Source organism: Bos indicus x Bos taurus, chromosome 18 (assembly GCF_003369695.1).
Source record: "Bos indicus x Bos taurus breed Angus x Brahman F1 hybrid chromosome 18, Bos_hybrid_MaternalHap_v2.0, whole genome shotgun sequence".
Lineage (NCBI taxonomy): Eukaryota > Metazoa > Chordata > Mammalia > Artiodactyla > Bovidae > Bos > Bos indicus x Bos taurus.
Window position 1 is genome coordinate 19,116,700 of NC_040093.1, and position 24,000 is coordinate 19,140,699.

The window sequence follows — 24,000 nt, forward strand, 5'->3', positions numbered from 1 at the left end:
AGGGCCCAGAAGCACTGAAGAACGAGCTGGTGAATGGGTTATGGGAGCCATTTTGTGGCTCTCTGGTGTCTAGTTTTCCATGCCCAACACCAGGTCTCTCGGAACAACTGGTTCCTGAGTTGTTGCTGAAAACACATTAGGGAAGAACTCTGGGCTTGGGGGTCTTTACTTGCCCCCAGTCCCCTTTCTGTCCTGAGTCCTGGAGGCTGACTGGGGTGGGAAGCATCACCTGGACCCCTGTGCCTGCTGGCTTTCAGTAGGATTTGGTAATGGGGGGCCCCACAGAAAATGGAGCCCCTCTTGCCAGGATCACTGCTCCCCTCAGGGCAGCCCCTCTCCTCTGGGTTCCACTTTGCTCCCTGTGCCTTCTGGTCTGAGCAGCAAGGAATAGCTCTCCTCTAGTACCATTTTAGGGTACTGTACTGGCCCTGAGGTTCCCCTGTCCACTTCTTCACAAATGATCCCTCTGCTGAACTCTTTGAAATATCCCACATGAGCATGCTTCCTGCTGGGACAATGCCGCATTCACACGTTCACCAGCAGTGGTTTCTTTTTTAAAATATTTACTTGGCTGTGCTGGGTCTTAGTTGTGGAGCTCTGCATCTTCTAGTTGTGGCATGCAAACTCAAGTTGCGGCATGTGGGATCGAACCTGGGTCCCCCACGTTAGCAGTGCAAAGTCCTACCCACTAGACCACCAGGGAAGCTCCAGCAGTGGTTTCTTAACCAGTTGGTTTGTCTAAGGAAAGTCTTGTCCTTCCAGGACTGAAGAGCTCGGCGAAGGTGGAGACTGGCAGACACACTGCCAGCCCACCCTCCTTTTGTGTTGAGAGAATCCAATTTTGTTGAAACAGTAACATGCCCAGGAAAGAATGGCTGAATCAAGGAAATCAAAGCTATTTCCATTCCTGTTGCCTGCAACTGCCCTGAAGGGAAGGGTGTCTAAGAAGGTTTGGCACTTTTCCCCTACAACCTTGGTGGGTGCCCAGCTTTGTGCCTTTGCTCCTAGTTAGGTGAGGGTGTACGCTGGGAACCACGGCAGCTGTGTTGCCACCATGAGGGCCTAAGGCAGGGAGTGAAACTCAGACTCACAAAGGGTGGAACAGAGCAATAACAGAATCTAGAGTAACAAATGTCCCTACAGCTTGGGGCCCCTTAAGCCAGGTGTTTGCTTCCTGGAGTTAACACCTTAACTATGATACAACGTGGAAGGAGGGGAAAATCCACGAGGGACAGAGGCTCAAGGTGGTCCCCTTGGTGTCCAGTCATCTCAGAGATTTTACAGCTTTGGCTGAGCCAGGCCAGGGCGGGGAGAGTGGTCTTCAGTCTTCAGGGGTGGCCTGTGAACCCAGGTAGGGAGCCTCCTGACAGAAATGCAGCCCACCTACATGTCCTGAGCTGCCTGGGCTCCCTAAGGCAGGAAGAAAGAAGGGAACCTTGTGAAATAAGCAACACTGGGCATCTCACAAACACCAAGATCAGGGATTTTAGAGAAAAACCTGTATTGTGAATGTGTCTTGGATTTAATTTTTTTTTTCTATTTTTAAATTTAATTTTGCTTGCACTGGGTCTTTGCTGCTGTGCAGGAGCTTTCTCTAATGGTGGCGAGCAGGGGCTACTCTTCGTTGTGGTGCATGGGCTTCTCATTGCAATGGCTTCTTTTTGTCGTGGAGCACACGTTCTGAGCAAATGGATTTCAGCAGTCATGGCTTGAGGGCTCTTTAGAGCACAGGCTCCGTGGCATGTGGGATCTTCCCAGACTAGGGATGGAACCCTTGTCCCCTGCATTGGCAGGCAGATTCTTAACCACTGGATTATCAGGAAGTCCCAGATTAAAATGACTTAAAACATCAAGGCCCTGCCTGGTGGGACCCATTTTCCCTCCCACCTCCTCTCCTACCATCTCCTTGAGCCCACTCCAGTCCAGCCTCCTGGCTTCATTGCTATTCCTTTCATCCTCACATCTGAGCCTGCCACGGGGCCTTTGTACCAGCAATTCTCTCTGCCTAAATACTTGCCCAATTATCCACACTGCCTGTCCCCTCTATCAAGCCTCTGCTTCAATGTCACCTAAGGCAGGCCTTTAACCAGCACAGTGACTGAGAGATCCCTCCGTTTACCTGCAGTTACACAGTTATCGTATTAATTCCTATCTTTTGCTCTCTAGGTGAATGCACGATGCTCTGCTTGTCCCTTGCTTGTTCCTTGCTCTACTCCTAACGTGTAGAACAGTGATGAGAGATGGGATTCCTGGGGGCTGGGAAGACTTTTCAACAACTGCATAATTAGTTCAGTGTTTACAGGGGCAACAGAGGGCCACGTCCTCAGGCTGAAGGGCCTGGCTCTACCACCAGGCAAGCCTGGGTTTGAGTCTCAGCTCTGTGGGGCCCTAGGCATGACCCTGGATATCTCTCTGAACCTGTTTCTGGAGAGCCATGATCACATTAGAGCCCAGAGGAACTCACAGGCAAGTGGGGGTTCGGGCCCCACAGAACACGGGATAGAACTGGGCTTCAGGGGAGGGCCCTGCTCCTGCTGCGCTTCCTTTTTGTAGACTCAGACAGTGAAGGCTTTTGTGTTCCCAGTAGTGTCTTCTCAGCAGATACACTATGTGGCTAGATGCCTGCTGCCTGGGGAGGCTGGTCCCAGAGCTGGAAGCCCATGGGATGTTGGAGCTGGACACAGTCCTGCTGGTGAAGGAATTACTAGCTCCAGCAGCTGGGTGGCCTGGGCTGGATTGTCCAGTAGCCGAGCCTGTTTGTCCTTCCTCACTTTCCCCTGCTGCAAATGGGAACAAAAGCCTGGAGCTCACAGGATCCAGTGTGGGCCTGGCCCAGGGGCCATGAGACAGTGTTGTGGGGATATGTGAATTGGTGGCCAGAGTCTGGCACACGGTGGTCATAGCGGCTCCAGTGGGTTCTTGGGCATTGGGAAGAAGGGCTGGCCCCCTCCTTAGGGGCCAGCAGCTCAGTGGGCTGGGGACAGGCGACGTCGGAGCCAGGTGCTGGGTTCGTCACTCCTGCAGTGCCCAAACTCATGGCTGGTGAGTTCCCTGGGCTGTCCTCCTCCCCTCTCTCCCCACATCCGTCTGAGTGGGGCTTTGTGGATGCGCCAGGACAGGCACTAGGCGCCACTTCTGCAAGCTGTCTGTTTATTTGCTTAAAATACCTATTTCCTCAGAAACACAGGGCTGCAGCAGAGAGGCTGCTGGCCCTCAGTCCCCACGTGCCTTCCTCCTCACGGCCTGCACCAGCAGCTCTGAGTAGTGTTCCAGCAGGGCACGCAAATCTGGGCTGGCCAGGGGGCACAGGGTAGGCGGGGAGGGGGCACCTGGGCTGGGCGGGGCCTGGGCTGTGGCCACATCCATCCCCACCAGCCAGTCACTGGCCTCTAACTGGCTGTGGATCCAGAGGAAAGTGGAGGCCAGCTCAGTTCGTGCCTGCCGCTGTTCGGCGTTCACCTCATCACTGGAGACCATCTGCAAGGGGCGCCCACCTTGTTAGGGGCCACGTGGGCCAGGCAGTGCCAGGGAGCCCCCCTCAGCCCTTTCCCCTGACCCTGGGGCTTGGCTCACCAGGTGGTAAAGGTCCAGGGCTTCCTGGAAGGCAGCCTGCAGTCTGTGCACGATAGTCCCCACATTGCTCAGCTCCAGGGGGTCTGGGGGCAGGAAGCTGGTTGGCGCCCTGGGGTCCTCCCAGTGTCCAGGGCAGTCCTGGACTGGACTGGGCACTTCTGGGGGTGCAAGGGAGGAAATGAGAAAGACACTTTTACTCTCCAGCTGATCTGAAGAGGCCAGGGTGGCTGGGCCGATCCCAACTGTTGTCCCCTTTCCTGGGACACTTTCCTCAGTCCCCAGGGCTCCTTTCCCAACCCTCCTGCAGATCTCTGCTCAAATGCCATCTTCTCCCTGAAACCTTTTCTCATCATTCACCATCCATCACCCGCCTGTCACTCCCTAAACCCTTTCTTTCTCTTCCTTCTCTCCATAGCGCACCTCACTTCATGGTACACTTAACCCTTTCCTTACAGATTAAGTCTGGTCAGGGAGGGGGGCACAGTTCTTGAGGTGCTAACCTACTGCGTTTCCCCTTTGTTTGCCTGGCAAAGTAATAAAGCTACTCTTTCCCTCTCCTCCATTAAAAAAAAAAATTTAGACAGGGCATCTCCCCCAGTTAAGGTGTTAATTTCTGTAGTCTCATTTACCACCAGCTCCCATGGATTGGGAAGATCTCCTGGAGAAGGGAACGGCAACCCACTCCAGTATTCTTGCCTTGAGAATTACATGGACAGAGGAGCCTGGCAGGCATCGGTCCATGGGATTGCAAAGAGTTGGACACAACTGAAGCGACTTAGCACACGACTGAAGCGACTTAGCACACCCATGTCCCCAGAGCCCAGAACAAAGCCCAATATATACAAGTAATCACTAAATATGTAAGGAAATCAATGAATGAATGGCACAGCACCTGTAGCCTTTGGAACTGAGCTTGCTGTTACTTGGGATGAGCTTAGGGGACAATCCTTCATCCTAAGGATGGTACTCACCAGGGGTGGGCTCCCGGAGAGAGGCGATGCTGCCAAGGACCCTAGGCCTGGCCTCTGGGAGCGGGGGACTGTTGGGGAGGACAGGGGTATCGAGGCGCACAGGAGCCAGGAACCTTGGGAGAAAGGCGGACTTGTGGAGCCTTGAGGCGATCCCATCTGCAGGGCTGTGGGCTGGGAAACCATCTGTCGTAACAGTGACATCGCGCTCGGTATCCACAGGCTCCTGGGACCAGACACACGTGGTGGGAGGCTCCAGTTGGGGTGGGGGCAGCAAGAGCCTGTCACAGATGCTCGACAGGCTGAGTTTCAGGCTGGCACGGGCCTCATGGTTGCCCCGGGAGGGCAGGGCAGGTTCTCGGCCCTCGCTGTCAGAACTGTGTGTCACTGTGGTGGTGACAGCCTGAAGCTCCTGGCTCAGGGAGGCCAGCTCCTCCAGGGAAATGCTGCGGGACATCTTGGCATGGGAACTGGCAGTGGCCTCCATGTGGGAGCAGGTGGTGGGGGTGTGGAGAACCTGAGCCAGGCCTGCAGCGGGTAGGGCTGTGGGTGCTGGTGGCTTCTTGTCTGTGGGTAGCGCAGAGGAGGAGGGGATGCAGGGCACCAGGCCCGTGAGGCAGGGGGCTGGAAAGGAAGCAGGTGGCTTGCTCTCACAGCCCACCTCAGGACTGACAGACAGGGCCCCCCACCCAGCGTGGCTGCATGGTCCGAGTGGCCCCTGGCCATCCCCACCATGGCTCAGTGAGCCACCCAGGGCTTTCCACCCGGAGATGGGGACACTCACACAGTGGGGACCACACCTCCAGTGTCTCCTCAGCCTTTCCTCCAGGGACGACCTGTAAACACAGCCCTGCAGTGAAGACAAGGCCTCCTGGCCCCCAAGCCCCGTGTCTCGAGGGAGGTGGCCCCAGTACTCACGTTGGTCCTGACTGGGGAGGTGGAGCCAGCACCCACTGTTGGTGGCTCACCCCGGAGGTCCGTGAGTCTGACCTCCGAGGACTTCACAAGGTGCTGGGGCAGTCGGGAAGGGAAGGCGTGGGGAAACCTGTTAGGTAAACGGGTGGCAGTGGCTGCCGTGAGGGTGGCAGGGGCACACAGCCCCGCCCTGCAGGGAAACGGAGAGTGGGTGGGTGTTCACTGATTCACCCGCTCCTACCTGGATGTCTTCTGAAGGCGGGAGAGGAACTGGGCTGAGATGCTCAGTCGGGGGTTGAAGAAGTCATCCTCGGTCTCAGGGGCTTTCAGGTCTCTCAGGGATCCGAGGAAGAGCTCTAGGGCAAGATGCCAAGGGAGCCCTCAGAAACCCTCCAGCCAGCCAGCCCTGGGCCCAGGCAGACCCCACAGACCAGCAGACAGATCCTCAGAGACCCTCAACAACAGATAACACGGGGCTTCCCTGCTGGTCCAGGAAAAGATCCCACATGATGCAACTGAGACCCGATGCAGTCAAAAATAAAAAGCAGACAACACACACCTTGGGAGCAAATCGAGCTGGCAGAGGATACCGTGCGGCTCAGCCCCTAACTACAAAGTAAAATGCACGCCCTCCCACCACTCTTGCCAGCCCTGCCACGCAAAGCCGCACCCCGGGGACATCCACCGAGCCCAGTCCTTGGTGCGCCCAGGCAGGTGTCAGAGAGGGGCAGGGCTTACCCTCAGGCTGGGCATCAGTAAGCGTCTCGAAGTGGTGGCGGAGGAACTTCTCTTGCTCAGGGGTCTGGGGCAGGGAGCTGTTGGATATGTCTGGTACCTCGGGCCGGGGCAACTCTCCTGCAGTCCCTGGGCATCCTGGGCAGAGGGCGTGGGCAGGAGAGAACCGTCAACACCATGAGTCATGGAAGACGCCCTGAGAGAGCCGCCAGCCGCTTAACAATGGAGGAAGCTGGACTCGCCCATCACACACCCTGTGGCCACCAGGCAGAGAAGGCGGGGCTAATGGCTCTGTCTTCTAGGGGAGGGAATTGGGGGTGCAGGACTGATGTATGGCCAGTGGTTATATATTACAGCCATCACCCGGCCAGGCCCACGCACTGCCCTTTTCTGCATGTGGCCGCTGCTTACCTGGTATGGGGGGCATTGTGTCAAACTGAGGTTCTGTGTCTGGCTGTGGAGGGGAGGAATGGATGGTGGTGAAGCTGCACTCCAAGTCAGCCTCTGACTCCCCCGAGTCTGGAAGAGAGTGGGTGGGGTCAGGGGCCCAAAGCTGGGCCCTGATGGGTGAGTCAGGTAAGGCGGCTACGGGTTTCCAGGCTTCAGTTCCCTCATCTGAAGAAGGGGGACCGTAGGACCCATGCCCTATTTTACGGGCCAGCAAGGCTACACTTCGAGAGAGACGCAGAGCTGGGCTCCCACTGGTGGGCAGCTGGGCTCCAGAAGTCTAGGGTGAAGACAGCAGGGATGATGTCTGTCTCTATGACAGACTCTGAGCTTCAGGAAGACTGGGTCACAGTCACCATCAGTGCCCAGAAAGGGGTCTGGCCGGACAAAGAGATGACTGCAAGGTGTGCTGCCGGTGCCCACTCACCCTCAGGTGGACTCCGGTCCTTCGAGCCGATTGAGGGGACCGGGAGGAAGGGGTCCCCTTGCTGGTCTCCGCACGCCTCCACTACCTCCTCCGCACAGTACTCACTACATGCCGGGGGTGAGGGATGGGTGGGGAGAGGGAAAAATGACACACTGGTTAGGAAACACCTGGCCCCTACCCAGAAGCCCTGGGCATCTGCACCTGCTCCTGCTGGGAGCACAGCCTGGCCTCTCCTGCCGGCACCAAAGGCGCCCTCCACGCACCCCTTCTTGGAACCAGGGAAGCAGGTCGCAGCCTCACCCCTCCGCCTCCCTCCCTCAGGCCCACTGAGAAAGCGGAGCGCAGTTCTTCCAGGGTGCGCCTACCAGTGGAGGCTTCCTCTCTCCAACTAAGGAACTCACCTGTCCATCCCTGTGACTGTCACCTCTGTCTCCAGGGGGCAGGTGATGAGCTCGCTGGCCTCAGGAGATCCCTGCTGTGGGGGTGACAAGGAAGGGTGCCCGCAGCCATCCTCCTGGGGACTCTCGGACTGTGGGTGAGGACAGAGCAGCCCTCAGAGGCAGCCGTGAGCCCCAGGGCCCGGGTGAGCCGCAAGGTTCTCCACCCACACCGGTGGCGACGGGAAAGATGGCAGGCCTCGCTGTTGGATGCTCCCTGTGAGCCAAGGCCCAGGCGGGGCCGTCATGAGCTCACTTCCTGCTGCTCCTCCATTTCATCTGCCCCTTAGCAGATAAGGAACAGGTATGGCTCCCCCCAGTAAGAGTCTATTCACATGAAGCTCAAGATCAGGCAAACCAATCCATGGTGACCAAGGTCAGCATGCTGGTTACTTCACCGAGGGTACTGACTGCACGGGCAGAGGGGTCATCCTCCAAGATCAAGAGGCAGAAAATGCTCTACATACTTTGACTTAGGGGGTGGATACCTAAGTGTGTACACAGGTATTCAGCAAACTGTGGTTTTATGATCTGTGTACCTAACTGCACTTATATTATGCCACATAAGGAAACTTATGTTGTTGTTAAGTTGCTAAGTCGGGTCTGATTCTTTGTGACCCCATGGACCGCAGCCCACCAGGCTCTTGTGTCCTTCACTGTCTCCTGGAGCTTGCTCAAACTCACGTCCGTTGAGTCAGTGATGCTATCTAACCATCTCTTCCTCTGCTGCCCCCATATTCCTCCTGCCCTCAATCTTTCCCAGCATCAGGGTCTTTTCCAATGAGTTGGCTCTTTGTATCAGGTGGCCAAAGTACTGAAGCTTTAGCTTCAGGATCAGAAAACTTACATAAGAAAACTTATATCAAAAAAGAATTTTGTTTGGAAAATAAAAGAATAAGATCTAAAGATATGTTAGCACCTTTTTGGGCCCAGACTCTGTTTATGGCCCTGGATAACTATAAAAGCCCTCTGAGGGCTTCTTTTTTTAATGACCATTTTTAACTTTTTTTTTTTTTAATTATTTTTTGGTCTTGTCCCACAGCATGTGAGATCTTAGTTCCCTGATCAGGGATCAAACCTGTGCCCCCTGCTTTGGAAGTGTGGAGTCTTATTTTAAGATATTGATTTGTTTTTATTTATTTGGCTGTGCTGGGTCTTTGCTGCAGCGTGAGAGATCCTTAGTTCAACATGTGGAATTTAGTTCCCTGACCGGGGATTGAACCCTGATCCCTTGCATTGTGAGCTTGAAAGAAATCTTAGCCACTGGACCACCAGGGAAGTCCCTTGAAGTGTGGAGTCTTAACCACTGGACTGCCAGCAAAGTCCCTATGACCATTTTAAAAAATGACTTTTTGATATCTTTTTTCTTGGCCATCTTTTTTTTGTCTTTTTTGAAATGACCGTATTTTTGAAAACCAAAGACCAGAGAATTGAGAATCAAGCCTTGCTGCAAGTTACATAGCCAGGAGTGGGTAGGTCCGGGGCACCACCTGCTCAAATGCCCTCCACTCAGGTACAGGCCTGCCCTGGGGCCCAAGCTCTCACCCTCAAGTGAGCGCCTTCCTGACTCTTGGTCTGCTCTGGGACGTTTCCCTGTGCACCAGGCCCAGGGCTCATCCACCTGCTCACTGCTATCTCATTAACCCCTCACATCCCTAGACTGGCATCTCCCTGCTAAGTTGCTTCAGTCGTGTCTAACTCTTCGTAATCCTATGGACTGTAGCCCACCAGGCTCTTCTGTCCAAGGGATTCTCCAGGCAAGAATACCGGAGAGGATTGCCATGCCCTTCTCCTAGAGTGGGATGGTGAACCTTATTTTCAGAATGCATGCACGCTGAGCCCCAGCTCCTCAACCGGCGGTCGTGGTGCGCGTGCTATGGGTGGGGCTGGGCCAGCAGTCCATACCTCGGTCAGCAGGCCTGCCAGTCTCTGCGACTCCATCGCATCCAGGACGGAATCCTCCAGGCTCTCGGGCTTCATGGGGGTGAAGTAGCAGTCCAGGTCCCTGGCATCCAGGATGGTCTTAAGAGGCTCCTGGTCAGCCCGCTCTGCCCAGCGGCCATGCGGCTGGTAGCTGCGCTTGGCATGGAAGGCCGTGCTGTCTGCTGCGTCATCATCTCCTAGCTGAGGGGACAAGGGGATGCTCAGGCAGCTCGCCAAGAGCTTGCCAATACCAGTGAGGGTGAGGAACACTGTACAGACCCTCTTCCAGCCTTGGGGCTTTAAATCTCACTCAGAAACAACTTGCAGGCATCTGTCTCCAGCAGAACCTTGTTATTTTTTTTGCCATGTCACGTGGCTTGTGGGATTTTAGTTCCCTGACCAGGGATTGAACCTGCACCCCCTGCAGTGGTGACAGAGGAGTCTTAACCTAACCACTGGACTGCTCAGGAAGTCCCAAACCTACCTCTAAACTTCAGAAGTCCTCATGCAACTGCTCCACATCTCCACATAGATGTTTAGCAATCTTTCAAAGCAAACATGTTGAAGACACCTGACCCTTCCCCCTAAACCAACTCAACCTCAAGTCTTCCATCTCAGTGATTCTTCCCAGCTACTCAGGCCCCAAACCTTCAGGTCCTCCTTTGTTCCTCTTATTCTGTCCTCACACTTCACATTTCTGCAACTCTGCCACTCAAACACACCCAAGATATGTACACTTCTCTTCTCTGCCGCTTCCCTGATCCTGCTTACCACTGCCTCCTACTAAGACTTGCTTGGCAGACAGTGGAAGGGTGGGTGCTTGAGAACCTGGGTTCTGGAGCCAGCCTTCTAGGGTCAATCCCACCTTCTCTAATTCTTAGCTGTGTGACCCTGGGCAAGTTACTTAACCGCTTTGTGCCTCAGTTTCCTATCTGTGAAATAACAGGGGATATGAAAAGCCCAGACATCAATGATGATTAAACAATACATATAGAAGACTCAACAGAACCTGAACAGAGCCAAGTGTGCTGTGAATAATTGTTATTGTTGTTTTAGTCGCTAAGTTGTATCTAACTCTTTGTGACCCCATGGACTGTAACCCACCAGGCTCTTCTGTCCATGGGATTTCCCAGGCAAGAATACTGGAGTAGGCTGCCATTTCCCTCTCCAGGGGATTTCCCGATCCAGGGATCAAACCTGTGTCTCCTGCTTTGGCAGGTGGATTCTTTACCACTGAGCCACCAGGATAGGCATGCAGTAAATACCTGTGGCATGAATGAAGAGCTGTCTAAACAGAGACTGAAACCATGCTAAGGATTCTCCATGGAAAGTAAAGATATGAAGGGGAAAAGGCACCTGTACTTTGTTAGCCTCTAAGCGTCCCTCTCCCCCGGCAGACTCACCAGCCGCTTCGCCCAGAGCGGCAGCTTGCCGTTGGTCAGCAGGCACTGAGGATCTGAAGAGACACAGAACATCCATGAAAAGAGAATAAACAAGTCAAGAGACCACCGTGAACATAAAGAGGCAGCTCTCCAGAGACCACACAGGAAATGACACATCCAAAGATGGCTGGCCTCACTAGCTGTCGGGGAAATGCACATTTGTTTTAAAGATTTCTCTTTTGATGAGGACCATTTTTAAAGTCTTTACTGACTTTGTTAACAATATTGCTTCTGCTGTCTACATTCAGTTTCTTTTTGGATGTGAGGCACGTGGGATCTTAAGTCCCCAGCCAGGGATGGAATCCACATTCCCTGCTTTGGGAGGCGAAGTCTTCAGCACTGGATCGCCGGGGAAGTCTTACGGGAAATGCAAATTTAAGCAATGGGATATGTTTTCCCCACGCACACTAAATCGCTTCAGTGGTGTTCAACTTTTTGCGACCCTATGGACCATAGCTCCTCTGTCCGTGGGATTCTCCAGGCATGAATACGGGAGTGGGTTGCCATTTCCTCCTCCAGGGGATCTTCCTGACCCAGGGATTGAACCCGCATCTCTTACGTCTCCTGCATTGGCAGGCAGGTTCTTTACCACTAGCTTAAGATTGACCAAAATTAAAAGGCTTCAAACTATCAAGTATTGGCAAAAGTATGAGGAAATAGCGGGCTTAATACTGACTGCTGGCTGGGGCAGCCACTGGATTTGGAGGGCCCTTGGCGTTATCTTTTAAAATAAGAAGTGTATTAATCCTGGGATCCAGCAGCACGTGTCCTTGCACTCTGTCCTAGAGAAACACCCTCACACATGGCCAAGGAGGTGGCATTGGGTCGGGGTGGGTAGTCAGCACAGCCTCGTTCACAACAGTGTAAAGTCAGAAAACACCCAAATGGGGGAGAAGGCTCAAGAGGGGGATATGTATACATATAGCTGATTCACGGTGTTGAACAGTAGAAATTAACATAATGTTGTAAAGTAATTATACTCCAATTAAAAAATAAAAGTACATAAATAAAGCAAAAAAGAAAAAAGAAAACATCTCAGTGTCCCCCTGGAGCACAATCAGTGGTGATGCTACTGGTTAAAAGAGGGAGGCCTCTGCTTTGTAGTCAGTGAGATTGTTTTGAGAGAAAAAAAGATACAGGAGAATATCTGCAGTCTAATATAATTTGTAGACATAGATGCTCCCTGTGTATATTATGTATACTAATGTTCAGAAAAAGGCCTGAAAGGATCCACACCACCTTGGAAGAGACGTTGGACTGGATGTGAGGGTGGTGACAAAGAAAATGAGCTTATTCTTTAGTTTTTTCCCCAGGTTGAATTCTCACATGGCTGCTGCCTACCAATCAGCCATCCAGGGGGCCCCTGCCTGTTTCTTCCCTATTGGCAGAGCCCACCAGCTTCACTAAGAGCACATAGGTTAGCCACCATTCCCAAGCTCTCTCACAGCTGGAGCTATTATGGCCAACATGACCAGCAAGAAGCCTGCAGGGGCTTCTGGGAAAGAAGAAGCTCCATAAAGGCGATTCCAGGAGGGAATGTCCTCTTTGATCATGTCTCTGATGGCTGGAACTTCAGCAGCCATCTTGCAACATGAGGGCTGAAGCCAAGGCAATATGCAAGGAAGCAGGAATTCATGGAGGGCCTGGCCTCTCAAACTCGCTGAGCCACTTCTCTCCCTTCTGCCTGAACAAGAGAATCTGGTTTGTCTTCTGGCTAACATCACCCTGTTTTCCCCCTGGGACAGCCCCTTACACTCACCCCTGGCCTTTGATCACATGGTTCAAGTGGAGTTGACTAAAGCCTCTGCCCTCAGTGATGACCACACGACTCAGGGCTGGCTAGTCACAGTGGCTGGATCAGAAACTGGTGGGTGACTTATAGCAGGAATCTAAGTCATGAGCAGAGGACTCCAAACTGTTGGGGAAGAGGTGCTTTCTTCTCTAGTGTTATAACCTTGAGCTGCCAGGGATACTCTGCCCCTTTAACAGGGAGAGTCTGCCTGAGTGCAAAGTCAACACAGAAAAGCAGAGCCAAGAGATGGAGAAACATCTGTGTCTTTAATGTCACCTGACTACCAGGATCCAGCTATGCCTGAACCCATACTCTCAAAGTTTCCATTACAGGAACCAATAAATCCTCTTTCTAAATTAAGCCAGTGAGAGTCTAGTTGCTATGACCCTGAAAGAGTCCTGACTGATGTGATTATTGAGTTTCAGTATGTGTCAGGCTGTGAAAGTAGTGGCCAAAACCCAGCAATGATCCCTCTGCTGAGAGTTCAAAATAGGGCCCCTTTCCCAACCTGGATCCAAGCTCTCCTTGGATGGGGTCTTCAGCAGCTCTTCAGATTCACATTCTTCCTCCAGCTCATCCTCCGTCTGCTCTCCGGGGCTCAGGGAGCAAATCTCACTAGGCACGGATGCATATATCTCCTGCCTGAAGACAAGAAAAAGGATGGCAGGAGAGAAACACAGGTAAATGGGGTGGGAGAAGGGACCTGCCTAGGGCTGGGTCCGTAAGAGCACACTCTTGGCTTCTGGTCAACACGGGGCTGGGAGATCTCACCTGCTACAACCCCTCTGCTAGAAACATACTGTCACAATAAATGACACATAACAAAGGCTGGCCTGGAGAAGGAAATGGCAACCCACTCCAGTATTCTTGCCAGGAAAATTCCATGGACAGAGGAGACTGGCAGGTTACAGTCCATGGGGTCGCAAAAGAGTTGGACATGACTTAGCAACTAAAAACAACAAAGGTTGGGCTCAAAAAATAAGACACACTCTTCAAGGCCCACAGCAATGGAACAGAAAGCAAAGCAGATGGTAGGGCATAAATCCTGAGCTGCTGGCTTCTGTTCCAGAAAGCAGGGTTAGCAATGAGATTTTAGTTTCAAGGGCCAAAGAGCTGTCCACTCCCTTGGTCCCTAGATCTGCATCACCTCAAGATGACTGCAGAAAATGAGGCCATGTCAGGCCTGGTCCCCAGGGGACGGCAGTGGCAAAGCCTCAAGACAGAGAGAGAGGACTTCCCTGGTGGTCTGGTGGTTAAGAATCCACCTGCCAATGGAGGGGACGGGGTTCTAGGCTGGGAAGATCCCCCATGCTGTGGGGCAACTAAGCCTGTGCACCACTGACTACTGAAGCCCACGCACCTAGAGCCTGTGCTCTGCAACAAGAGGTGCCACTGCAATGAGAAGCCGTGTGTACCTCAAGGGAGAGCAGCCCCAGTTAAAAGTCCATATGCAACAATGAAGACCCAGGGCAGCCAAAAATAAATAAATGAAAAAAAAAGAGAGAGACAGGGACAGCTCCAGGGACAGGAGAGAAGAAAATTTAAAACCTCCCACTCCAAGTGAAACTTCCAAACCAAAATCCCAAATCAAAGACCAGAATAGGAATTCACTCCAAATAAAACTGGTCTTGGAACTTAAAGACTTAAGAAATAGGTTTGGGAAACTCAGGGATGTAAGTGAAAGAACAACTTCCATTTAAAGATTAAGAAGACATCCCTGCTCCCCTGAACCCTTCCCTGACCTCCTCCCTCTGCACCGAGGGCTGGGTTGGGGGCCTCCTCTAGTCCCCACAGCCCCCCGAGGGCTCCTCACCAAGTGCTCACAGGCTCTCCTAGCACTTGCACTTTTACACTTCAAAGCCTTTCTCACGTGTGTTACTGTAACTTCGTGTTCAAAGTCCATTTCCCAGAGAATACACGCAAAAATACAGCTGATTCACTTCCACTGTATAGCAGAAACTAACGCAACATGGTCAAACAACTATACCCCAATAAATGAAAACAAAAATCAAACCCCCATAAAGTTCATCTGCTCTTTGAGGCCCTGAGGGCATAAGGGGCAGGCTCTGGGTCCGGGCCCTGCCCGTGTCCGCAGCCTCACTCCCTACGGAGGCCGGGGCAAGAAGACAGCCCTCTGGTGAATGGATAGGAGGCTGCCAGGACCTGGGGTGGCCGCTCCACTTCCCGTCCTTCGTGTTCTGCTGCTGCTCCCGGTGGTCGATCTCCAGCAAGTGCTGCTTCATGCAGTTGGTGATCTCAGGGCCCAGGTGCCAGATGAAGACACAGCTGCAGAGGCCAAGGAGAGATGTGGAAGGAGGAGGAACGGTGAATACGGAAGTCATCTGACCCCGGAGCCACCTGTGTCACCATAGCCAAGACCCTACTCCCTGGCCTGGAAAACAGCTCCCATCAGCTCAGTGCAGGTCTACAGCCTGGTGGGGTCCAGGGCCCCTTGTAAACCAAGGCTGTGCTGAAGACCTCAAACACGGAAGACAGCCGTGAGGGAGGGTAGTAAATCAAACAGTGACAAAAGGGACGCCCTAGGACACCAATCAGGTGCTAAGGGACTGACATATGTCATCTCATTTGACCCTCACCTACGATTCTCAAGGCAGATGGGGTCATCTCTCTCTCTTTTTTTAGCCCCACCATGCAACATGCAGGATATTAGTTCTCTGAATAGGGATTGAACCCCCTGCCCCCTGCCATGGAGCTTGAAGTCTTAACCACTGGACCACCAGGGAAGTCTCGGGCTCATCTCTCTTTCACAGAGATTCAGGTTCAGAAAGGGGAAATGGCCTGCTCAGGGTACAAGTAAGTGGCAGGTCTAGATTTGAACTCAGGGCTTGGCACACTGTCCGGCGAGAGTAAGCTGGCATGCTTTGAGTTCCAGCTGTGGGCACCGGGCTCTAGTGTCTGAGCCCTGGCTCTCCCCATAGGATAGGTCTCACCCACTCCCAGAGGGAGGCCCTGCCGGGCAGCTTCCAGGCCTTTCCCACCTGTCTCCGGACACGGTGATCAAGTGACGGCAATCATAGGTGAACTTCATGCCGGTGACAATTTCTGCAAGTAGAGCAGAGAAGCTGCATTGGTCTTTTTCATTTATTTATTTGACTGCACCGGGTCTTAGCTGCAGCATGTGGGATCTTTAATCTTCGTTGTGGGATCTAGCTCCCCGACCAGGGACCGAACCCGGGCCCTCAGCGTTGGGAATAGGGAGTCTTAACTACTGGACCACAAGGAAGTCCTGCACTGGCCTTCTGAGCTAGAAGGCTGGGTGAGGGCAGGTGCGAAGGGGTCCCAAGCAGAGAGGCACACCCACCTGAATGGCCAAACATCTTGGCAACACACTCGCCTGAGTAGAAGTCAATCACTGAGATGCTTTTGTCAGAGCAGCTGGTGGCCAGGAAGGTGCCCGAGGGGTCCACGTGGACCTGCCGAGAAGAGCGCCCACGTGACACTGGGGTGGCCTCCGTCTTCCCAGAGGCTGGGGTCTCAATATCACAGCCCCACTGACCAAGGACCCCCTTGTGCTGGGCGCTAGGTACGTGGACTCATCCCAAGTCAGCCTCACAACACACCCATGGTAGGTAGAAGCTCCTGTCCCCAATTCACAGGTAAAGAAATTAACAACCATCACAATGGTACTAATGGCGGCCAGGCCCTGTGCTAAGTACTGTATGTATGTGGATTTATTTCCCCCACAGACTCCTGTGAAAGAGGCTTAAAAAAATTTTTTTTAAATCCTAATTAAAGTTGTTACAATACTGCTTCTGTTTTATGTTTTGGTTTTTTGGCCATGAGACATGTAGGATCTTAGCTCTCTAACCAGGGATTGAACCTGCCCCCCTGCACTGGAAGGCGAAGTCTTAGCTTTTGGACCTCCAGAGAGGTTCCTCTAGAGGCTCTTTTTATTTGCATTTTAGAGATGATGAAACAGGATTGAGAGGAGATGACATTTGCCCAAGGTCACAGACAGCCCGAGGCAGAACTTTAAGAGGATCTGACTCTGGAGCGTTATAACAACTCCCCTAGTCCAGAGACTCTTGAGAAGGTTCCCACCTCATCCTGGATAACACAGGCAGGGGGGAAAATTTGAAGAGGGACCCCAGACCTCTCTGATTCTTCCCACCACACTCTGCTGCCACTCAGATGGAAACTACTTAAATGTCCTTGCTTGGGGAAAGTGAAAGAAAGTGGCTCAGTTGTGTATGACTCTTTACAACCCCATGGACTATAGAGTCCGTGGTATTCTCCAGGCCAGAACACTGGAGTGGGTAGCCGTTTCCTTCTCCAGGGGATCTTCCCAACCCAGGGATCAAACCCAGGTGTCCCGCATTGCAGGAGGATTCTTTACCAGCTGAGCCACCAGGGAAGACCAAGAATACTGGAGTGGGTAGCCTATCCCTTCTCCAACGGATCTTCCCAACCCAGGAATCAAAGCAGGGTCTCCTGTATTGCAGGCAAATTATTTACCAGCTGAGCTACCAGGGACGCCCCCACTTGGGGAAGGGTTCAGTAAATAAATGTAGAGCTGCTGGGGCCACTCCTGGCTCCCAAGCATCCTTAGTCAGCCAGGCCTGAGTGGATGCTGGCCAGCATGTGATCCATTGATCCCATGCTCAGAAGGACCCATATATCAGATGGCTCAATAGGGCAGGAAACAGACAGGGGTATGTGTGTGTCTGGGTGTGGTTTCAGCCAGGGCCCCAGTTCCTCACCTTCAGCAGGGACCCGTCATCACCCTGGGAGCCCTTGTAGCACTTCTTCTGCTTCCCGTTCATGGTGTTGTAGACTCTGGAAGGTGAGGGCAGGAGTGGCTACCATGGCCCCACCCACACTCCTTCTTGTTCCAACCTTACCTGCTGCCCTCCTCTCCCTGGGAAGCCCCCAGTACCTCTTTTCCTTCACTGCCTGGATTGAAACCTTGTATCAGGGAATGGGACCCTGTCTCAGGCTGAGGTCATAGAGGTTATGTCTGGCACACAATTGGAATAAGCAAATGTAGGAGATGGAGAATCTCTTTGGACATGCTCATTCCTCCATATCCTTCCCAGTCTAAGCTCAGATATCCCTTCCTGTGAGCCCTGCTTGAGCCCCAGGTGGGATGGATGTCCCCCGAAGCCTCTGGGCTCTCCTCATCCCAGCCCTGACCACTCCATGCTGTCACTATCTGTCTGTCTGTCCTCCCCTGCACTCCACGGAGGCAGGGCTGGGGACTCCCTCTCTCTTCCCCGCAGACTCTCATACTCAAGAAACGAGGTTGATGAACCATGTCAGCACCTCTTGATTACCCCACACAGGCTCCTGAGAGCCAGGGAACACACTGTTGACCTGGAGACAAGGCCTGGGTGAGCCCAGCTCCTAAGAAACACCCACTGGGTCCCTCCACTCCACCCAGCTTCTCAGGGAGTGATGGGCGGGGGAAGAAAACTCATGAGAAGACAGACCCACAAAAGCCCTGCCCAGAGACTAGCTGAGGCCAGGCCGACCGAGCCGCCCAGGGCAGCTCCTCACCTCACATTGCGGTCCTGGCAGGCCACGGCCACGTACTTCTGGGTAATGTCGATGTCCATGTCATACAAAGTAGTCTTCTCAGCCACGTGGTGGGTACGGACAAAGTGCAGTCCATCCGAGGCCTGGCAGGGCAGATGGGGTTTTCAGAGGACACCCCGGAGGAGCCCCCACATCCAGCCCCCAAGGAGGCCACTCTACTCTACCCGCTGGGCACTGCGGAAGTAGATGCTCTTGTCGGCGCCACAGCTGATCATCTGGATGTCTCTGTTGCCTGGAGGAGGAGGCCGTCATGAGGTAGGGCTGGGCCCCTCTGAGCCCAACTAGGGCTAGGGATCCTAGCTAGGGAACCCTACCATAAGGGAACTCTGCTGGGCATCACAGAGGGCTTCCTGGAGGTGGTGACAGGAGTGCTGGCAGGTGGGAGGACTCTGTAAGCTGTGAGCCATGTGCGTGAAGGGGTACGAACAGTGCAGTGGGCAAGGCAGGCCCTGCAGAGCAAGAGCATACAGGGAAACAGGCCAGGGGCACCTGGAAGTGCATACAGGAAGCAGGGGCACCAGGCTTAATCTGGGATTCGGAAAAGTGAGTCAGGCCACAGAGTGGAGACGTGACTGAAGCAGGCAGCAAGAGGAGACAGGCAGGCTGCTGGGAGGCTCATGCCATCAAGAACAATCAGAGGGACTTCCCCGCTGGTCCAGTGGATAAGAATCTGCCTGCCAATGCAGGGGATGTGGGTTTGATCCCTGGTCCAGGAAGATTTCACATGCAACTAAGCCCGTGCGCCACAACTACTGACAGCCATGCGTCACAACTAGTGATGCCCATGCACGCTGGAGCCCGTGCTCCGCACCAAGGGAAGCCACCACAGTAAGAAGGCTGTGTGCCACAAGGGAGAGGAGCCACCAATTGGTACAACTAGAGAAAGCCTGCATAGCAATGAAGACCCAGCTCAGCCACAAATAAAAATATAAAAAAGAATGGTCAGAATATCCGTACAGGGACTCCCTTGGCAGTCCAGTGGTTAGGACTCCACATTTCCACTGCAGGGGGCTTGGGTTCAGTCCCTGTCAGGGAACTAAGATCTCACAAGCCACGTGGCACAGCCAAAAAAGAAAATAAATCCACACAGATCCCAGGCCAGGCCCTGTGACACTTGAGCCTCCCCCTCCTGACTGTCACCAGCCACATTTTTGCAAATGTGAACCCTCAGGGGCTCAAGAGTCACACAGTCCTTGTCCCAGGGTGCAGAGAGTCAGGACCGGGCCAGGGCTGATCCAGGCATCCTCTGGTTATTAAACACTGTGCTCGGAAGCCAAGCTTTCTCTCTGAGCCTCAGCTTCCTGTCTGTTCAATGAGCCTGTATCAGCCACTGCCCCGTGGAGTGGCACTGAAGCCCCTGGGATAGTACCTACCAGACAGTGGCTGCCAGCTGGTAGGTACTATCGATGTTCTTGCTTTTAGGCTTCTGTCTTTATAGAAGAGGAATAATCAGAGCACAAGTACCTCACAGAGTTGTAGTGATGATGAAAAGATAGAATGAATATAAAACATGTAGAGCCTTGGTACAATGGATGCTGCTCCTTCGTGACAGGACATTTGCAAGCTCCCAGGCCTGACACTACAAGCTAAGATGTTACTCAAGTGGGAGTCACTGGTCCTAGAAGGGAGAGAGCCCTGTGTGTGGGAGGGACCCAGAGAGGGCCTGCAAGTTACTGGTAATGTTTTGTTTCCTAACCTGGGGTGGAGACTTCATGTGTTCTAACCTGGGGTGGAGACTCCATGTGTTTAGCAAGATTAGGACCAGGATCAATCAGAACAGTCTCTAGCTAAAAACAAGGGTGTGTCTAGTTCAGGCCTACCGACTGTGAACTTTGATGTGGATATTCATTGTATTATGCTGTAAACTATTCACAGATTTTCTGTTCACTTTTTGGAATATATGATTCAAAGAAAAGAGTTCAAAGACTGACATTCTTTAGCTGGGTAGCTTCAGACAGTTTCCGTTGGCTGGTGCCCAGTTATACAAATCATCAATGTTTCAAGCACAATGCCCAGGTGAGCCAGCTCAGCCAGAGCAGGGCTCACAGGAGCTGGGTTTAGGATGCCCATCCTTTCACACTACCCGGGGCTTTAACAGAGGTCCACACTGCCAGAAGGACCAACTCGTGGGTCACCCTCTTGGCCAGTCATCACCTCTCCTGGATGTAGACCGTTCATTAAAGCTAAGGTCACTGCTGGGCATAGCCCAAGATTTACTGATCTGTTCTACCTACCTCTCCCCTGTGGAATGGGGTGGTCTAAACAGTTTTTTAAGGCTGTCTGAGAAAGTTGAGCTGATCAGCATTTATTAGGACCTTACAAAGAGATGCAGGTTTGATCCCTGGGTCAGGAAGATCCCCTGTAATAGGAAATGGCAACCCACTCCAGTATACTTGCCTGGAAAATTCCAGGGACAGAGGAGCCTGGCAGGTTATAGTCCATGGGGTCACAAAGAGTTGGACATGACTGAGCGACTGTGCATACACACACACCCACACCCACCCCCCGCCCCCACACACATCACAACATAGCAAACACTGTTAACCTGTTTTTGCTCAGCTCCTAATCACCTTAGACAGAGACAGGGCAGAAAGTGGGGAAGACCAAGGGATACATTCTCAGCCACAAGATTCTATGTACAAAACTCTTCCTAGTCAAGAACATGGAGCACAGGGACATATTCTCTCCATAAATGGATTCTTCTTGAATATAGTTTTGAATACGTTCTTGGGTTCTGATCATTTAAACTCCTACAAGGGCCTGCTTCACCTCCTCTTGGCCAGGGATCTCCAAACTGAATCTTTTCAGTCTCGGAGGGATCCCTTCAATTGCCTGTTTGAGTGACGGCTTTGAAGGAAGACAGCCTTCTGCAAAATACTGGCTGTGTGACTCTGGCTGTCAAGTGGGGTAACTGCTGGGACAGCACAAGGGTCATCACCCAGCATGGAATTAGCCTCCAGTAATTGTCGCTGTCACCCATTTTTCTGCCAAGGTCCCCAGCACCCATCCCATCCTGGACTGGCATTCTGACTTCCTTTTAGGGCACTCGCTTAATGTCAGTTCTCCTGGATCAGAGGTGGAGGCGGGTGGGAGCTGGAGAAATAGGAGTCAGACCCAGCCTAAGAGGATACTCCAAAGCTCTGGCACTGATAACTGTCCTGGAAAGGGGTGGTGCCTCAAGTCAGTACCCGGAAAGTCAGCTCTCAATTTCTGCCAAAGTGATAGGAAGAGGGGAAGTGTCTTTCCAGCAGCACAGGAATGACTGAGACCCTGTCCACCCAAGAGAGGCACAGCCGACAGAGGGAGACAGTCTGGATAACTTAAAAAAATTCAACCTTTGGCGGACTTCCCTGGTGGTCCAGTGGTTAAGACTCTGTGCTCCCAATACAAGGGGCCCAGGTTCAATCCCTGGTCTGGGAACTAGATCCCACACTAAGAATTCTCATGCCACAACTAAAGATCCTGAATGCTGCAACCAAGATGGAAGATCCTGAGTATCACAACTAAGACCCAGCACAGCCAACTAAATAAATGATAAATTAAAAAAAACATTCAACCTTTGGATCCAGCCGGGCTTGAATCCGATGTTGCTGCTCCCTTTTTTCTCTAAGCTGAAGGGGACTCTGCTGTTATGTGCAGCCAAAGGAGCCCACTGAATGAGGTGCAGGATGTAGAAGACAGGGACTTACCAGTGAACTTGATGGCCGTGATGGATGAGGAGTGGTCATCCAAGGTCTGCTCCAGATTGTAGTTCTTCTCCACGTTCAGCACGTGGATCAGTCGGTCCCGACTGGCCGAGGCAAGCAAAGTCAGCCCTGTGGGTGAGAAGGAGGTCCTGGGTTCCCGGGGACCCATTTGATGGCTTGGCCTCTTAGACAGCAGCGTGACCAAGCTTTCCTGGCCTTGTGGACGGGGATCTCTGGTTTCCTAACTGCAGCCAACTTGCCCCAGACCCTGGCATTCTACATCCCTCACCACCGGGTCGCGCAGGATGAATCTTGATGTACACAAGGACACTCCTCCACCTGTGTCCACACCAGACACTTCAGCAAAGCCCAGTATGCCTTCCTCCCCAGTCCAGCTACTGGCAGCCATGGGAGGCCCTGCCAACTTCTCAACCTCTCCTAAACTCCACCCACCTCCTCACTCTCTGCACTCTGGCTGCATGAGCCTCACGTAGACATTGGACCTTCGTGCTGGCCCCCTCAAATGGTGCCTACCCTGGGCACCTGCTAGGTCTAAGGCCTGACACGTGATCTGAGGTGGAGGGGAGCTCGGGAGAGGTGTACTGGATGAAAAGAAATGCAGAGAAAATTTGGCAGAACAGAGTATGGGAGAAGGAAGGAGAAAAGAAGAGCATGGGAAAGAATATTAACCTCATCAGTATATAACTTCACCAACATTATATTCCTGCCAAAAAGGTATCATCAGAATCAAAACATGAGGGTAACAAACAAATCCAAATGGAAGGAAATTCTATAAGACGACTGGTCTGTATTCTGCAGAAAGACAAAGTCATGAAGAGAAACTAGATAAGGCTGTAGAAATAAGCCTCGCGTCAGCACCAGAACAAAGATGACAAAAGAGCCACAACAACTAAAGGGTGAACCTGGACTGGAAAGACAAAGGCTGCCGAAGACGACTGGGAAAACTGGCAAGATGGGAATGAGGACTCAAGATAGGGCCGCTCTGGTGAGTCCGTGGTTAAGAATCTGCCTTCCAATGCAGGGAACAAGGGTCGAGAAGCTAAGATCCTACATGCCTTGAGCGCTACAACTAGAGAAGCAACTAGAGAAACCAGTGCTCTGCAACTAGAGACGACAGATTTGATAAGATGTGCATTGGGTAAGTGCACTGTGGTCGGGTAAACAGAGGTTCCCATTGCTAGGAAATGCTCACAGAAGCATTTCAGAGTGAAAGGACAGCATGCCTTCCTCTCAAGTAGTTTTAACTTCCTCTCAAGTGGTTTAGCAAAAGAAAAAAAAACAGGGCTTCCCTGGTGGCTCAGTGGTAAAGAACCTGGCTGCCAATGCAAGAGACACAGGTCCGATCCTTGGTCTGAGGACATCCTGCATGCTATAACCCCGTGCACTGCAACTTCTGCGCCCTTGCTCCAGAGCTTGGGAGCCACGACTACCGAGCCCACGTGCCACAACTACTGAAGTCCAAACACCCGAGAGCCCGTGCTCTGAAACAAGGGAAGCCACTGCAACGAAAAGCCCATGTACCGCAACGAGAGAGCAGCCCCCTTCACCAAAACTAGAGAAAAGCTCAAGCAGCAATGAAGACCCAGCACAACCAAAAGTAAATAAATAAAATTATTTTTTTAAAAAGAAAAAAAATTATATACATGGTATTCTTTTATTATGAATGTGTATAGACACACATGCACAAATCGAGAGAAAAGGAAAGAGGGGAAGCAGATAATGTCATATGTATATTCACAGGGTTAGATAGGATTTAAAGAAAAAACCTGGGGAGTTGTGAAGAATCTACAGGTGTTCATGATGATATTCTTGAAAATTTTCTATAAGCATCAAATTTTTTCAAAAGAATATGTTTGACTACTGATCTATCTTTTCCAGCAGAGAAGGAGCTCATCCATCCATTTACTCATTAACCTTGACCTCTTCAGCCTGAGCACTGTGTGGGGTGCTGGGGACCAGGGTAAGCAGGTCAAGTCCTGCCTGCAGGGTCTTGCTTTCAGGAGTCCCAGCCACCCTGATCCCAGGGCCTGGCAACAGGAACTCTTATTAAATGCAGGAGCCCTAGCTGTCATTCACAG

The 24,000-nt window shown here is 52.4% G+C and overlaps 1 protein-coding gene across 2 annotated transcripts in view; it reads right to left on the bottom strand.

The window, feature by feature from the left end:
* Positions 1–3,133: 3,133 nt before the first annotated feature.
* Positions 3,134–24,000, bottom strand: part of WDR62 (WD repeat domain 62) — a 48,948-nt gene continuing 28,081 nt past the window's right edge. For both annotated transcript variants that reach the window (XM_027514166.1, XM_027514165.1), the window contains exons 13-32: positions 21,905–22,030; positions 18,380–18,447; positions 18,177–18,298; positions 17,381–17,456; positions 15,982–16,093; positions 15,659–15,722; positions 14,823–14,945; positions 13,168–13,301; positions 10,829–10,881; positions 9,408–9,626; positions 7,467–7,594; positions 7,066–7,169; positions 6,603–6,710; positions 6,195–6,329; positions 5,698–5,812; positions 5,460–5,586; positions 5,326–5,377; positions 4,545–5,165; positions 3,574–3,731; positions 3,134–3,477 (exon numbers count right to left, since the gene is read on the bottom strand). In XM_027514166.1, coding sequence (XP_027369967.1) covers positions 3,214–3,477; positions 3,574–3,731; positions 4,545–5,165; positions 5,326–5,377; positions 5,460–5,586; positions 5,698–5,812; positions 6,195–6,329; positions 6,603–6,710; positions 7,066–7,169; positions 7,467–7,594; positions 9,408–9,626; positions 10,829–10,881; positions 13,168–13,301; positions 14,823–14,945; positions 15,659–15,722; positions 15,982–16,093; positions 17,381–17,456; positions 18,177–18,298; positions 18,380–18,447; positions 21,905–22,030 — 2,909 coding nt within the window. In that variant the 3' untranslated portion in view covers positions 3,134–3,213. The remainder of the gene's footprint in view (positions 3,478–3,573; positions 3,732–4,544; positions 5,166–5,325; positions 5,378–5,459; positions 5,587–5,697; positions 5,813–6,194; positions 6,330–6,602; positions 6,711–7,065; positions 7,170–7,466; positions 7,595–9,407; positions 9,627–10,828; positions 10,882–13,167; positions 13,302–14,822; positions 14,946–15,658; positions 15,723–15,981; positions 16,094–17,380; positions 17,457–18,176; positions 18,299–18,379; positions 18,448–21,904; positions 22,031–24,000) is intronic.